We start from the raw sequence: 14,801 nt of genomic DNA on the forward strand, positions 1-14,801 counted from the left end.
CGGGAAGGTGAAAGTGCACCAACCTCGCAGGATTCAAACCCCTCCCAACTCACCAGGCCAGGCAGCGGCCGTCTCACTGCCACTCACTAACGCGTGTCTTCACTGAGCCAGGACGGACTGGGAAGCAGGTTACCTAGCTGTGCTGCCGTCACCACAAGCGCAGCGTGATTTCCTTTCCTCCCTACTACAACATCCAATTCCTCGAAGTCTTGTCTATCTTGATTGAGCACACGTGTAACCATGGGGAATGTAGACTATTCGACGATACGTCCGCCGCTACCGCCGCCGCCGCCGCCGCCGCCTCCGCTTCGGTCTCGGCGCTCAAGACTTGGCACGGATCTGGCGATTATCGGCGTGCTCATTTTGCTCAGCTTCGGCAACATCTACTTGCACGCGCCTCAAATACTCGGGTTGGAGCGTCACAAAAGCCACAGCCACAGCAATGACTCTCCCTTCGGCCGGTTTCCTCTTCCCAAGGACCCCTTCCGTCTGATCCCCTGCACGAACGCCTCGGTTCCGCCGCCGCTCGACGACCCTCATCCCGAACAGACCTGGGCGGGGCTCTTCGACCCGGACCCGTCTCATTGGAGCTGGGGGAACAAGACGGTTTCCGTCGAGCGGGCTGCCGCCGATCCTTACTCCGACCGCGGCATCTATCTCTGCGGCTACCTGGAGGTACCCCTAGACTACACCAACAAGTCGGACGACCGAATCGTCCGGCTGGCCATCACGAAGTATCAGGTCTCCGGATTGGCCCGCGTGGGCGCGCCTGTCGACAGCCACAAGAACCCGCCCCCGGGCGGCAAGAGCCAGCGGACCATCGTCGTCGAACCCGGCGGCCCAGGCGGCAGCGGAACGTCTTACGTTTGGAGGGTCTCGGAGCAGGTCTCCAAGCGCCTCAGCAACGGCACCTTTGATGTCCTGGGCTGGGATCCGAGGGGGGTCAACATCACCCAGCCAGCCGTGGCCTGCTTCCCATACGACGTCGACCGGGACCACTGGTCGCTCATCACCGGGCAGTACCTGGAGGTATCCGACCCCAAGCGCCAGCTCAACATCGCGGACGCCATGAACGACGCGATTTTCAAGGCCTGCTGGGAGACCCACGGGGACCTCGGCCGCTTCGTCGGCACGGGAATGGTCGCCCGCGACCTGGAGGAGATCAGGAAGGCCCTCGGCGAGGACGAGCTGACGGGCTATCTCGTCAGCTACGGGACCGGCATCGGCCAGACGTACGCGAACCTGTTTCCCGACAGCGTTGGCCGCATGATCCTCGACGGGACTGAGTACGTGCGCGATCACCGCCTGCTCGGCGGCTTCGGATGGACGGCTCTCGACAACGCGACGGATGCGTGGTACGACGGCTTCCTCGGCGAGTGCATCAACGCCGGGCCAAACCACTGCGCGTTGGCGGAGCCCAGAGACGGAAAGGAGCCCGTCACCCTCAAGCAGCTGGACCGTCGGCTGAGGTCATTTCTCTCCTCGCTCGTCGACCGTCCCATCGCCGGGTACACGCAGGAGAGCGGCCCATCGCTCGTGACGTACTCGGTGCTTACCGCCGCCATCTACAGCGCCATGTACAACGCCCAAACCTGGCCGGCCCTCGCGAGGATGCTGTCCGACCTGGAACAAGGCAACTCGACGCTCGCCGCGGCGTTCCTCGAGAACGCGGCTTGGGGATATGACCCGGCCCTGCCAGCCACGCCCAACAAGCGGCCCTCGTCAGACGAGCTCGGCTTTCTCGTCATCTGCGGCGACTCCTACGACGCGCCCCTTCCGCCAGACGGCCTCGACTGGTGGGAGTCCCTCTGGGCCAATATGACGGCCACGTCCTGGCTCTCGGGCAACTCGCGCTTCTACGACGTGTTCCCGTGCCAGCGCTTCACAAAGTACTGGCCCGAGCCCGCCGGCGTCTACCGCGGCGGCCTCGACAACGCGCTCCGGAACCCGGTGCTCCTCATCGCGGAGACGTACGACCCGGCGACGCCGCTGCGCAACGGCCGCCGGCTGCTGGCGGAGATGGGGCGCGACAACGCCAGGCTGATCGCGCACCACGGCTACGGGCACTCGTCGAGGGACACGTCGCGGTGCACCGACGCCATTGCCCGGGCGTACATCCTCGACGGGACGCTGCCCAACGAGGCGGAGACGGCTTGCTATGCCGACGAGAAGCCGTATCTGTATGGCGTCAAGGACGGCGGCGTGAAGGACATGGCCGTAGGGGGCTTTGATCCCGTCGGCGTGTGGCGCGAGCATCTCCGCGAGATGGAATTCATGAAGTAGAAAACATTGATCAGCCGCTTGAGTTGAGGGAGAGAGACCACATGTTCGCTTTATTCAATTGTGTTTTCGTATTGCTAGTGGAAACAAGCTTGCTTGTCCACCAAATCACGGAAGCTACAACATGAATCTTGACAAGACCCAGCCACGTTTTCTTCTACGGGAGCACCGGTGAGTCTCTGTGCCGCTGTCATATCCCGAGACAACACGTTCTGTCTCAAAGTTGACCGCAGAAGACACGTTGACTTGGATGGCTGCTGATCTGACCCATGATTCGATTGCACACGATACTTAAAATCGTCCCATGCCAAGGCTGCTTGTTCAGAGTTGAACTGCCAAGCGAAGGCCCTCAATTTGGCGCGAGTAACTCCCAATATGCCCAGGTTCTTTCACATCACAGTATCCGTACTCAGACATACAATCAGTTGAGAGACGGCAAGAGACACCAGAACCAAGGATCTGAGGCTCATATTGCTGCGTTCAAGTTTGATGTGTCTCTCGGACTAACCCGGACGCTCTCTATCATCATTTAACCACGCTTTGTTGTCTGTCGCGACTCTCAATTATCCGAAAGCTTGGCACAGGGTCAACTTGGGCAACCCATGCTCGAACAAGGCTCACCCACAGCATTCCGATGTCATCATCGGCACACCACGAACCGTACCTAAATCTTATTCAGTGGACCTTTTTGAATCAGTGCTTCCGACGACTCGTTGTCAATGCCTTTCCACGGCTAACTGATCCCTAACCATGCCAACAAAGTGTAAAATCTCATGCCGACGTCAACTGGCACCATGCGATTCGTAGAACGGCAGACGAAGCCTCCTTTTGTCTTTGCAAACGCATTCTTGTAACCAGGAATGTAGCCAATCCTCACGTTCTAGGCTTACGGGCTGCAGTGCGTGTCGTTCTGCGTTAATATACATCCATTGTCGGCGCATCTCTTTTGCAATGCCTCGAGCTTCTTCGTGTCGGACGAGCGTAAGAATAGCCCGGATATATCTTGAGACTTATATCCGGGCATGGTTTGAATACTTTTCCTAATATATCTTTGACAATGTATTGCGGACACTCTCCGATAACCATACCGGTGGCTCTCAAAAGTCTCTCATGGACAGGGTAGAGAGGGTACTGACTTTGTCGCAGGTTTCCGTTTCCGGGCGACGCCGAACAGAACAGACGGCCGGATACCAGCCAGCTTGTTTACATGTTCGGAAGACAGACAGACAGTCGTCGGACTCTCAGTCCACACAGACTACCCTGAAGGGACAGAAAACATCCCGAGTAAGAGAACCCCCATTCCATATGATCAGACCTGTGGTCGTATCACATGGCTGCGCCCTCCGTTCTCCGCCACCCGCCACCCCGTCCTCTTGAGACGGGAATGCTCAAGAAAGAAGGCCGAATCTCTCTACCTGTCATGTGCGCCCGTGAGAGGCCCGAACGAACGCGAAAGCTGCGAAAAGCTATGACGGGAAGCCGAAAATTGTCACAGCCATCATCGGGTATGGAGGGGGGGTGAAAACATGCACAACACGAGTCAGGATGGTCGGCGAGGGTTGCCATGCCACCATCATACCGTTGCATGGCGCGTTTGACCAGAACTCTATTCGTTGAGATTTGGGTTGGATTTCTTCATCGCCGCTTGGACATGCCACGCAAACCGCCGCACGGCACCGGCGTGCCACGTGCGTCCCAGGACTCTACATCGTAGATGTGCGAGTTTGTGTGTGTCTGTGTGAGCGCGGAAGTCCCTGTTTCTTCTCCGTCTTGAGGATACAACGATGGGATTGGGGTATGGAGGCGAGTTTGGACTGCTCTCGTCTTGATGGGACAAAGTTTCCCCAAACAATGCCATCATCATCCCTCGATGCCCCTCTCCGTCCCCCGCGTCGAGCCATAGTATTGTCTCCATCATCCTCTCCACCCCCCGTTCCCGCCTTGATCAACTCCCAAAGGAGCTTGTTACTCCCTCTCCACGCTCGTTTGAGAACCAAATCGTCGAGCATCGACCACTTTCAATCCGTCGGTCAAAGGGGGCCTCGAAACACCCCATCGCGGGCCACCTCCTCGCCTTGTTGTCCCGCATCACCCCCCTACCTTGCATCCCCCGGCAACTCGCGTCGGCGTCTCCGAGGCTAGCAGGTAGAACACGATCGGTCTTGATGGGGCCCCAATAGCAATCTGCGACAGCACGCGGGAGCTGGAGCCATGGAGCTATCGGGCGCCGTCGTCGCGGCCGTGGCGCGCCGCGCGAGTATCAACCATTCGCCGGAGCCTCTCGCCGGAAAGGTCGTCAGCATCATTGTCGCCATGATATCAGCCTGTTTACTCGCTACTCTCTTTAGTCAGTTATTCCTTCGACGCGCTCGGCGGACTCCAGTGGACCTTCCCCCTTTTGTGCTGACCTACGAACGTAGTAATGCGATGGCTGTCAGTAAAAGACTGGAAGATACTGCCCTGGACCATGTGGCGTAAGTGATGATCCATCTGGGTCGACGACTGGGTTTACTAACTGTCCAAGTCGTGATATTGATCTACTTCTTTTCCTTTTTATTTGTTTTCGGTACTTCCATCCTCCAGTTTGGATTTGGGGCCGACCTCAACTTCCACACATGCTCCGCGGCCACTCTCTTCTGCCTGGGGGCATATGTCACAACAAAGGTATGCTAGACCAACACCGTACTCATTGAATGGAGCTTGCTGACTGTTGGGATTCAGTTGGTACGTTTGAGTCGTGAACTACACGACACCTCCTTCATACAACCGAGGCTAACTGTGAGGCATGAAGTTCATCTACCTCTTCATGGTGGACCGGGCTGTAAGTGACCAGTTGCCCTAAGAATAACCCGCTTGCGGTATTCTCACAGTCATTGTAGCACATTATTCGCCAAACGAGAAAAAGCCGCCTGAAGTCGAAGCTTTACCTTACCAACTCGTTTGGCATGCTCGGTATGGGCCCTCGAGCCAGCTCACGAATGCTTCCACTGCTAACCTCGTAGCAGGAGTGTTCGTCCTCATTGTCATCATGAACTTTATCTTGTAAGGCTCAGTTTGATACGGCGGGGTTGTAACTCGCACTGAACCTTTGCCGTAGCCGAATTACACATTTCGAGAACGGCATCTGCATCATCGGAATGGAACAACCAGTGCTGCTGCCACTCATTTCGTTTGACGCGGCCGTGAATGTGAGTACCCTCTCAGCTAGTGTAGCGACCACAATCTGATCCGTCCGGCAGGTTTATCTTACCATTTTGTTCCTGCTGCCCCTATTGAGTAAGTCATATGACAATCATCGTGTCCACGCGTGGACGCCGAAGATGAAGCTAATCGGATTCAAAGGCCTCCACTCCGTAAAGTACAACTTCTGGAAGCCGTGGACATTGGACTGGCGAAATAGACGGATACCGCGCGCTCCGCCAAATATAAGACTGCGGAAACTCGTCATCCGTACCTTCATCGGGTCATGCTGCACACTTTTGAGCAGCGTAACGTACGTAGCTCATCTCCATGGTCGCGTTGAACGAAATTAACACCCCCATGAAAGAAATCTCACGGTTCTCATGGCCCTAAACGGCGAAGTCGCATGGCTTTGCTTGCTGTGCTGCAACACTGACAGTGAGAGCAAGCCTTTCTCCTCTCGACACTTCCTTCGCTAACGCGTCCCACCCAGTCTGTTTCTCCGCTCTCGTCATCAACTGGATCACATCTCCCGGCCAAGAGTCGACGCTGCGGACGCTGACGCGGCCGTCGCGCGGCATTTCCACGCTCCACCCGGACGAGGCGGCGAGCATCCCTCTCGATCCCGACGGCAGCAGCATCGGCACCGCCAGAAAGACGTGGGAGCAGCGACGAACCAAAACACCAACAACGATAGGTCCCGACTCTGTTGATGGCCACGACGACGACGATGCCGAGCAGGACCAGCATCGAGACGACGGGTATGAGCGCGACGCCAGGCGGGACGACAACCACGACGAGGAAGATGAGGAAGAGCATGTCTGATGGTACTTTTTATGAACGACGGACCAGAGATGTCTCTACGAAAAATGAAAAACGGTCTATTGCATGAAATGAATCAGACGGATAGGGAAAATAAAAAGAACGAAGCGAATGGGTGATCGCGATGATGTATCTCGGCATAGACGACAGAGAAAGGGGCTCGGAGGCTTTTTTAGCTAAATCCACTGATACTAATTGAGCGCTTGGACTTAATACTCATTGAGTTAGAGCTTCAATTGACGATGAATTTCACTGTGCGGCAGCTTGTTTCCTGAAACTCCACGGAGTCATTCAGCCAGCGCACCAAACTACCCTTGGCGACAATCGCGTGCGAAGCTTCATAGCCACGGCACGACATGTCTGACGATTCCCGGAAGCCTGAAGGTGAAGGGTCTTGAGCGAATCGTTGGCCTTACCAGGGCCCGTCTGCGTAGTTGAAAAAGCTAGCATCTTGCATGGCTGGGTAAGCAGCACGGCCAGACGTCAATCCCCTAAGCCGCGTCTGTTGTTGAGGATAACTACGCGCCACAGTTTAGGGATCATCCAGACCAATCATTTCAGAAGATAGTACTGAGACTCCAGTCAGCGCTGAATATGTTGGTGGTTTTCCTGAGGCGTCCGGCTTCATCGTGTACTCGGAGAATGTGTTAATAGTGTCTTGGAAAGTGAGATACTTGCCATATTGCTGCTTTCGCGTGACCTCGCTTTGGCTGATAGCCGTTAACAAAGCCAAAGCAGAACTATCTAGGATAAAGCGCAAGCAACATGTTCACTTATTGATTCTTGTGGTCTCGCCAACTTCACGATTGAGGCGGATTTGGAGTTCAAGGGGTGAATGCGATTATCAACCATTATTCCAGCCACTCACTCCACCGAGGTAGGAAGTTTTTCCATCGCTATTACAAACAGCACCGATTCCTACTAGAGATGGTGAGTTGCACGAGAACTATATCATACGGAATTGCACTGATCATGCCGTTCATACCATGAAGGAGGTATGCTATGTTACGACCCAGGGAAATACAGGATGCTATCAAGATCGCTGGTGATAGAGTAAAGACGATTTGAAGAGTAGAGAAATAATGACCAGGGAACTTCGATGATTTTCTCATGCAGAAGTGAAGGAGAGACTCGAGACTCGGATATAATCAACAACGTGTCAGATCATACTCGCTACCTTTCCTTTTTGTGCCTGAAATCCAAACCGCCTCCAATGCCTACTTAAACAAGTCGTTCTGCCTACTCACAGATTTCTCATACAATCCAAATCAATTTACTTTATTAGTCCGCCCCGAATACACTACACCTCATGATGATGAGGCATCAACCCGGGCAGCCCAGGGACTCTGTTAGCCGCTAGATCTTCCGGGTCCACAGGCAAGTCTTGGCCCGGGTTGGCCTCCTCATAGTGTGCCCATTTCACGAAACGATAATACGCCGCGGCCAGGGCGCCTCCCAAGGCCGGGCCCAGCCAGTAAATCCAATGGTAGTTGGGGAACTGTTTCCCGGCCACGGCGCATCCAAAGCTGCGAGCCGGGTTGAGCGACCCGCCCGTGGCAAACGTGCCTAGAACCCCGTTCGTTAGCCTCCCTCACAAGGCTATCCGACGCGCGGAAACATAAGGAGAGGTGAGAGAGAGAGAGAGAGAGTGCGTGTATGTGCTTACCGGGAATCATGATCATAAAGAGAGCGAGGCCGACGCCGATGGGCGCGAGGAACGTGTCGCGGGACTTCTCGACGGCGAGCATGAAGACGACGATGACGAGCTGGGCGGTGAAGAACATCTCGAGGAAGAGGCCCTGGACGACCGAGGTGCGCGATCCGAGCAGGGAGTTGGCCTGCGAGATGTTGCCGGGGAACATCGCCTCGACCAGTCCGCCGGCGCACATGGAAGCCAGCAGCTGTGCCGGGATGAGGAATAGGGAGCGCATCCAGGGCAGCTGGCCGCCGAGGGACAGACCCAGAGAGACCTAGATTACGCAAAAGAGGTTTAGCGAATAGCTTTTTTACGTGCTGTTTTCATCTCCATGCCGGAAAAAGATAATTAAAAAAAAAAAAAAACCTCCTTACCGCGGGATTGAACAGCCCACCGCTGACGCGGTAAAAGGTCCAGACGTTGACGAGGAGGGAGAAGCCGTAGGTCAGGGCGATGAAGACGACGCCCTGGCTGCTGAGCGAGCCGTCCGGGGCCGCGTCGGCGCCCTGGAGGACGACCATGATCTGGCCGGCGTAGCCGAAGAAGAGGAAGAAGAAGGTGCCGACGAACTCGCCCGACGCCGCGACCAGGTGGCCTCCCATGGCGCTGAGGTGCGGCCTCGGGATCTCGTGGTGGTGGCCATGGGAGTGGTCGACGCCGCCGCGGGGCTTGTCAGTCGTGGACATGTTTGAGGATCTCTCTCCTTGGTCCTTTTTTCTCTTTTCTTGGACTTTTGTAATGGAAAATACAAGTTCTTAGGGGAAAAAGAGAAACAAAAGAGAAAACCACATGATCCCTTTTCTCAAGGAGAGCGAGAGGAAGAGAGAGAGATAGAGGGAGAGATGGAGACTTTGTAGGCTTTGGTCCGTCCACGGGAAGGGAAACTAAGTAGCGCGTAGGATCGTGTGGTCTAGGACCTTAGCGGCAAGCCTTACGAGAACGAGAGGGGGGGGGGGGGGGGGGACATTTAGAAAAGAAAACAGTGATACAAAACCCAAACTTCCCGGGGTCGGTCGTCGCGTCTTGCTCTGATACGGTATCGCTCAACGGCCGTGTGGCTTTCTTTTTAACTCGATGCGGCTGCGATGACCCGCCGGTGATACGGGCATACGGCGTCCTGCGTCAGCGGTTTCTCCCCCCGCGCGCGAGCGATGGACCGATGGTGAGACCTCCTTTTCTCATGGTTACCACACGTAATACCTTAGGAGCAAGCCGCAGACGTCGGGGAATGTGGAGGTTCCGGTGCTGTCCAACTCTCCCCCCCCCCCCTTTTTCGGTTCCGTGACTTCATCAGCATATGCCACCGCCTGTTTGTTTTTTCTTGAATTGTTTTGTTGACAAACGAGTGACCATCGATCGGTGATGATCTTAGCTTGGACGCCTCTTTTGCCGGTAGGGGTTGGGCTAATAATACCGAATTCTATCCCCCTTCCCGGGTCTCAAACTGAGACATAGCTAGCGCCGCGCGCCATCGCTGCTTGAAGCCAAGTTCCTTTTGACGTAAGGTAGTGATGAAGAAAGGTGTGGCACTGAATCAACGTAGCCTGCCTGTGGCATTTGTATCAATTACAGTTTGTAGATGGAGTTGAAATCTCAAATTGTCTCAATATCACCTCCGCCCCCCTCGCCCCCCCCCCCCTGTCGCCATGTGCAGCTGCCAGCCATGCATATTGTCATCTTTTGTATATGTGTAGTTATATGGAACTTTGTTGTGATTCTTTTCACTATCGGCATCGACCATCTGGAAACCCCACCCCCATTTCACAGCTTGGCTGAGATGCTCTGTTTCGACAGCTTCACGGCCACGTCGTGCGCGCCGCCGCCCTTGCTGAACATGTCCCTCAGATCCTTGACGAGGACCTCCGGCCTCTCGTGCGCGGCAAAGTGGCCCCCGTCGCCGTGGGTGACGGCGAAGACGACGGGGCCCAGCGTCTTGGCGTGGCTCAGCGGCGGCACGGACAGATCCATGGGGAAGATGGACAGGCCCAGCTTGACGCGCGGCACCCAGGTGATGTGCTCCGTCGGCCGCTTCGGGTGCGCCACCTCGTAGTAGATGCGCGCGCTGGCCTCGGGCCCGGCCCGGGAGAACTGGTAGACGGAGATCCACGTCAGGATCTCGTCGTCGGTCCACGGGTAGCCGTCGGTCCAGTCGTGCAGCTTCTCCAGGATCCACGAGAGCAGCGCGACGGGGGAGTCGGCCCACGCGAGGCCCAGCGTCGAGGGCCTGGTGCTCTGCTCGAGGTTGTAGCCGTAGCCCTCCTTGTTGAACCACTGGCTGCGCTCGATACCCTTCCTCTCCTTCTCTGTGTACGGGAACAGGCTCTTGATGTACTGCCACGGGTTCTTGAGCGGGGACGGCGGGAAGGCCGAGACCATGTTGATGTGCGAGGCCAGGACGTGGTCGGGGTACTGGAGACCCATGAACCGGGTGATGCCGAAGCCCCAGTCACCTCCTTGTGTCACTGGCTAGTCGTCAGTACTACGTCAAGAAACAGCATATCATGACTATTGTTTTTTTTCTTGGGGGGGGGGGGGTGTGGGGAGGAGGAGATGTGCTGACCGTATTGGTTATAGCCGAGCTTCAACATGATCTTGTGCATGACCTCGGCGTACTGTGGCATGCGGAAACCTGGCTTCACCGGACCGTCGGAGAAGCCAAAGTTGGGTAGCGAAGGCGCGACGACGTCAAACGAGAGCCCGTTCTTCTCCGTCGTCAACAGGGGCAGGATCTTGAGGACCTCCAGAAAACTACCAGGCCCTGGATTTGGGGGGAAGGAGGAAAAAGTCAGCTCAATGATATGGTTCCCCTGGTGTCCCGCGGGCACACGAGACGTCGACATATCTACTCACAGCCATGGACGAAGATCAAGGGGACCGCCCCGGGGTGCTTGCTCTTCTGGTGCAGGAAGTGGATGTCGAGGTCGCCGAAGCCGTCCACGGCGACGGTCGTTGTGAACTGGGGCAGCTCGTTCAGCCGGGCCTCGGCGGCGCGCCAGTCGAAGCCGTTGCGCCAGCGCTCGGCGAGCCTCTTGACCTCGGATACGGGGGTGCCGTAGTCCCAGCTCTCGGTGAGGGCGAACTGTGGCGGGAACGTGGCGATGTCGAGCTTGGCGTGCAGCTCCTGGATCTTGGAGTCGGGGACCTCGATCTTGAAGGGCTTGATTGGGGATGCCATTGTGATTGTGATTATTAGAAAGGAGGGGGGGGGGGGGGTTTGTTCAGCTTTGTGCCGCTGACGTGTGTAAGAGAGTTGAATAGTCCTTTGTCAATTCCAATGGAGGATTCAATATGTGGCTTGAGTGTGTTTCCGCCGGGTGTGATGATCCGTTCTTCGGCATGTAAAATCAGTACTTCAGCATCTAGAGCAGGACTCACCATGTTTTATGCTCACGCTCATACGAACGCGCCCTTATTTGGACGACACCTGGACGTGCGTATGGCGTCACAGCACAAGGTACAAGCCACATTCTTACTAATTCACCCTAATGATACGCTGTTGGAGAGCTTACGCCCCCCTACCCGGCAGAGGTGGCAGAGGTGGCATAGGGGAGACGCGGGGTACTCCGAGGTCTGGCCCGGGTGGCCCTTCAGCGCTGTTGTAGCCCACCTATCGCATTGGAAAGGGGCCTCATCCGGGTGTCTGACATCATGGATCGGCCTGCCAGAAATGCTGTGAGATCAACGCGCAGAAGGGCGCGGTTTCGACATGAACACGAAGGGCGTGCTGAGAAATCAAATGATTGATTTAAGATAAGAATACAGTCTTTTCTTAAGAAAGGTCCCAACCAAGAAAGATGATCTCAAAGTACATAAACATCTTTAGTAACGATATTCATCACATACGACCATACCCACTGGAGAACTCGGGATCCCGTCCGCTCTCCCATAGATAAGCCAGTGAGGGCCGGATTAGTAGTTGGGTCGGTGACGACCAGCGAATACCTGGTGTTGTATGTTTTTGCTTTTGCCACACTCGACACAACTTCCTTCTCCTTTACCTTCTTTTTTTGAAGAGGGGAAAAGGCGCCAAGAAGATAGAGAGAGGTTTGGGCCTGTCCATCATGTTCATGCAATTGCGTGCACTAAGGGACTCGTTTACTGTGGCCACGTTCACAGCAGCTCACTGGAATAACACCAACACCGTATGGTCTCTTGAGATGATCTTCGAGGGATATCTCAAAATATACAAATCGAAAATGGACCTCCCGAACCGTTTCATTCATGATTTCGTTGAGTCCCAACTCATCTCAGATCCGGCTAGCTCTCAGTCGATCGTACCCGATGACAGCTTCGAGCAAGGCTTGGGTACCAGTGGCGCTATCAATCGTCAGATCATGCATGCACCTCAACACCACTCACACGCTAACTGCGTTGCATGTGAAACTCACCAGTCCTCCGGGCTGCAGTACTCCTCCGGGTGGTGGCTCACGCCGTCCTTGCAGGGCACGAAGATCATCGTGGTCGGACACCGTTTGCTCGTGTAGACGCTGTCATGCCCGGCGCCGCTCGTCAGCGGCAGCCATCCGTCCGGTCCGACGAGGCCGTTGGCCGCGTCCTCCACGGCCCGGATGCACTCCCCGTCAAACCTGACCGCGGGCGAGTTGGTGTCGAGCGTGCACTGCATCTCGACGCCGCGGCCGTCCTCTCCGGCGACTCTCCCAAAGGACTCGAGGCAGCGCTGCTGGACCTCGTCGACGACCGCGTCCTCGGGGTGCCGGATGTCGAGGGTGAAGACGACCTCGGAGACGATGGTGTTGGTCGACGAGCTGGGCGGGATCTTGATGACGCCCGTCGACGCCAGCGCGCCGAGTTCCTTGGCGATGCCGTTCGAGGCCGCGATCATCTTGGAGGCCGCGAGCACCGGGTCCCTGCGTGACTTCAGCGGCGTCGTGCCCGTGTGCGCGTCGCGGCCCGTGACGGTGACGGTGTACCACCGGTACGCCTGCGCGCCCTGCACGACGCCGAGTCTCTTGCCGCTCTCCTCCAGGAGGGGGCCCTGCTCGATGTGCAACTCGAAATGCGCGCCCAGGGGATAGCCGCCCGCGCCTTCGTCGCTCGAGCAAGCCAGGGGCCCGACGTAGCCGTGTCTCTCCAGTTCCGCCTTCACCGTGACGGAGGGGTCGAAGATGTCGGCTAGGCCCCAGGCCTTTTCGCGCGAGATCTCGCCCGCCCAGACGCCAGACGACATCATCGACTTGGGGAAGCGGGCGCCCTCCTCGCTGCGGTGGGCCGTAGCCAGTCAGTCAGCAGTTCCCAGGTTCACTTTCATCGACGACGCAACCACATCCGTCAGCGTCGCTGCGCACTGCTCAACTCACTTGGTCCAGTTGACGATGCCGACGTCCAACTGCGTCTCGAAGCCGCTTTCCTTCATCGTCCGCATCGCCTCGACGGCGGCGAGCACGCCCAGGATGCCGTCGTACCGCCCGCCGCGGGGCTGCGTGTCGAGATGGCTGCCCATGGCCGTCATCGGCGCCGGCGACCTCAGGGCGCCCTTCCTCTTCGCGAACATGTTACCCATCTCGTCAACCGAGAGCTCGCAGCCGAGATCCGCCACCTCCTCGGCCAGCCAGCGTCTCACGCGGGCGTCGTCGTCGGACAGCGCGAGGCGGGCCATGCCCGTTTCCGTCGGTCCGCTAATTTACCACAAGAAATGGCCTGTGTTACTTTTCTTGGCCAAAAGGATCTGGTTTAAGAATTGAACACCTACTTGCCGTAGCGATGGGCTGCACCCCAGTGGCACGTATGATGAATCGTCTCCTGGAGCCGAGCCGCGTTGATCTTGAGCCCCGATAAGGAACCCCGCGCGGTCGAGAGAGACCTCGCGAGGCGGGGACCGGACGTCAGGGATCTCGTGCGAGAGAACATTTCGCTGGAAACAGAGAGCAAATGGCAGGGAGAACAAACACAAGACGGGAGTTTGGGTTGCGATTGATGCTTAGAAGAAACGCTGAGAAATAGTTCAACAGACAAGATGTTTGGTCAAAGTGAAGTGCACCATGCATGCTTGGTCAAGTGAAGAGATGGATCGGCACGACTTCGGGCCAACAACAAAATACTCGCCCGCCGCCGTCCAAGTGATCGATCGATAGAGAACTTGCTGTCATCTACGCCCGCCTCCAAGGCGACGAGGGAACCTTTGTACAATTCTGGATCAAACGCACAAAAATCCATGTGAGGAGGGGGATCAACACGTAAAAACAGATGCATCGACACCCGTGACAACCCAAGAAGCCGAGGCTCCATAAGATGTAGATTTAGGGCGTACTTACAAGGTCCTTGCCATGGCTGTTGTCACCGCTCCAACGGACACGTTTCTTCTGACCCGGATTTTAGCTACCTTTTTGATCTCCCGTTGACCTTGAACTTCCGGCTATTGACTTCGTGAAGGACTTGATCAAAATGCCGGGTTGAGACACTTAACGTGTAGCGCCGGCGTAGACCGTCGGGGGCTGGAATATCGTACATCCCACTGGGCTGGGCGACCGAGACTATGGATGACCGACCACTCAACCAATCTGCTCACTCTCCAGGCACCGAATATGATTCTAGTCTATTTAACACCGTAGCTTGTCTGCAGGAAACAACTAAGCAGAACCCGCAGATTCAGAAACCCAGTCTTGCCACCGTTGAAACAGCCAGGCCAGTCGAGTCAGTCTCGTCTACGAATCCTTTGGGACAAAACAAACAGTCGCCTAATGAAGAGGTCGCTAGAGGGCCAAGAAAGCGTTTGCCGCCGGGTTACGCGCGCCGGAAACACGGGGGAACCGGGGGGTCTGGTGGGCCGAAAATACGGAGCAAGTCTACCACCACACTTGATGGT

At 56.4% G+C, this 14,801-nt stretch overlaps 5 protein-coding genes across 5 annotated transcripts; 2 read left to right on the plus strand and 3 right to left on the minus strand.

The window, feature by feature from the left end:
• The first annotated feature begins 38 nt into the window (after positions 1-38).
• Positions 39-3,330, plus strand: CDEST_10314 (Putative alpha/beta hydrolase-1, peptidase S33 tripeptidyl aminopeptidase-like protein). Its single transcript, XM_062926472.1, has one exon. It carries the CDS (start codon positions 241-243, stop codon positions 2,281-2,283), a length of 2,043 nt encoding a protein of 680 aa, XP_062782523.1. The 5' UTR covers positions 39-240; the 3' UTR covers positions 2,284-3,330.
• Positions 3,331-4,491: 1,161 nt separating this feature from the next.
• CDEST_10315 (uncharacterized protein) lies at positions 4,492-6,285 on the plus strand (the record flags this gene model as incomplete). The annotated part of the gene is made up of 11 exons (XM_062926473.1): positions 4,492-4,627; positions 4,701-4,754; positions 4,805-4,944; positions 5,072-5,101; positions 5,160-5,232; positions 5,286-5,322; positions 5,378-5,468; positions 5,520-5,556; positions 5,623-5,773; positions 5,828-5,898; positions 5,954-6,285. 11 exons carry the CDS (start codon positions 4,492-4,494, stop codon positions 6,283-6,285), a joined length of 1,152 nt encoding a protein of 383 aa, XP_062782524.1.
• A 1,297-nt stretch (positions 6,286-7,582) lies between these two features.
• CDEST_10316 (Putative major intrinsic protein) lies at positions 7,583-8,664 on the minus strand (the record flags this gene model as incomplete). Its single annotated transcript, XM_062926474.1, has 3 exons — positions 7,583-7,848; positions 7,949-8,252; positions 8,353-8,664. The coding sequence occupies 3 exons, from the start codon at positions 8,662-8,664 to the stop codon at positions 7,583-7,585; spliced, it is 882 nt and encodes a 293-aa protein (XP_062782525.1).
• Positions 8,665-9,624: 960 nt separating this feature from the next.
• CDEST_10317 (Putative epoxide hydrolase, alpha/Beta hydrolase) lies at positions 9,625-11,348 on the minus strand. The gene is made up of 3 exons (XM_062926475.1): positions 10,829-11,348; positions 10,539-10,736; positions 9,625-10,440 (listed from the first exon to the last, which is right to left on the minus strand). Exons 1-3 carry the CDS (start codon positions 11,151-11,153, stop codon positions 9,740-9,742), a joined length of 1,224 nt encoding a protein of 407 aa, XP_062782526.1. The 5' UTR covers positions 11,154-11,348; the 3' UTR covers positions 9,625-9,739.
• Positions 11,349-11,941: 593 nt separating this feature from the next.
• Positions 11,942-14,112, minus strand: CDEST_10318 (Putative peptidase M20, bacterial exopeptidase dimerization domain-containing protein). Its single transcript, XM_062926476.1, has 4 exons — positions 13,689-14,112; positions 13,297-13,614; positions 12,367-13,197; positions 11,942-12,295 (listed from the first exon to the last, which is right to left on the minus strand). Exons 1-4 carry the CDS (start codon positions 13,844-13,846, stop codon positions 12,226-12,228), a joined length of 1,377 nt encoding a protein of 458 aa, XP_062782527.1. The 5' UTR covers positions 13,847-14,112; the 3' UTR covers positions 11,942-12,225.
• Between the last annotated feature and the right edge of the window lie 689 nt (positions 14,113-14,801).

This window comes from Colletotrichum destructivum, chromosome 6 (genome assembly GCF_034447905.1).
Source record: "Colletotrichum destructivum chromosome 6, complete sequence".
NCBI classification, from domain to species: Eukaryota; Fungi; Ascomycota; class Sordariomycetes; order Glomerellales; family Glomerellaceae; genus Colletotrichum; species Colletotrichum destructivum.

Coding starts and splice junctions, on each gene's coding strand:
- CDEST_10314 (XM_062926472.1), top strand. CDS start 241: ATGGGGAATGTAGACTATTCGACGATACGTCCGCCGCTACCGCCGCCG.
- CDEST_10317 (XM_062926475.1), bottom strand. CDS start 11,153: ATGGCATCCCCAATCAAGCCCTTCAAGATCGAGGTCCCCGACTCCAAG. Junction 10,737..10,828: donor CTTGATCTTCGTCCATGGCT/GTGAGTAGATAT, acceptor CCCCAAATCCAG/GGCCTGGTAGTTTTCTGGAG. Junction 10,441..10,538: donor GCTCGGCTATAACCAATACG/GTCAGCACATCT, acceptor ACGACTAGCCAG/TGACACAAGGAGGTGACTGG.
- CDEST_10318 (XM_062926476.1), bottom strand. CDS start 13,846: ATGTTCTCTCGCACGAGATCCCTGACGTCCGGTCCCCGCCTCGCGAGG. Junction 13,198..13,296: donor GGCATCGTCAACTGGACCAA/GTGAGTTGAGCA, acceptor GGCCCACCGCAG/CGAGGAGGGCGCCCGCTTCC. Junction 12,296..12,366: donor TACTGCAGCCCGGAGGACTG/GTGAGTTTCACA, acceptor GACGATTGATAG/CGCCACTGGTACCCAAGCCT.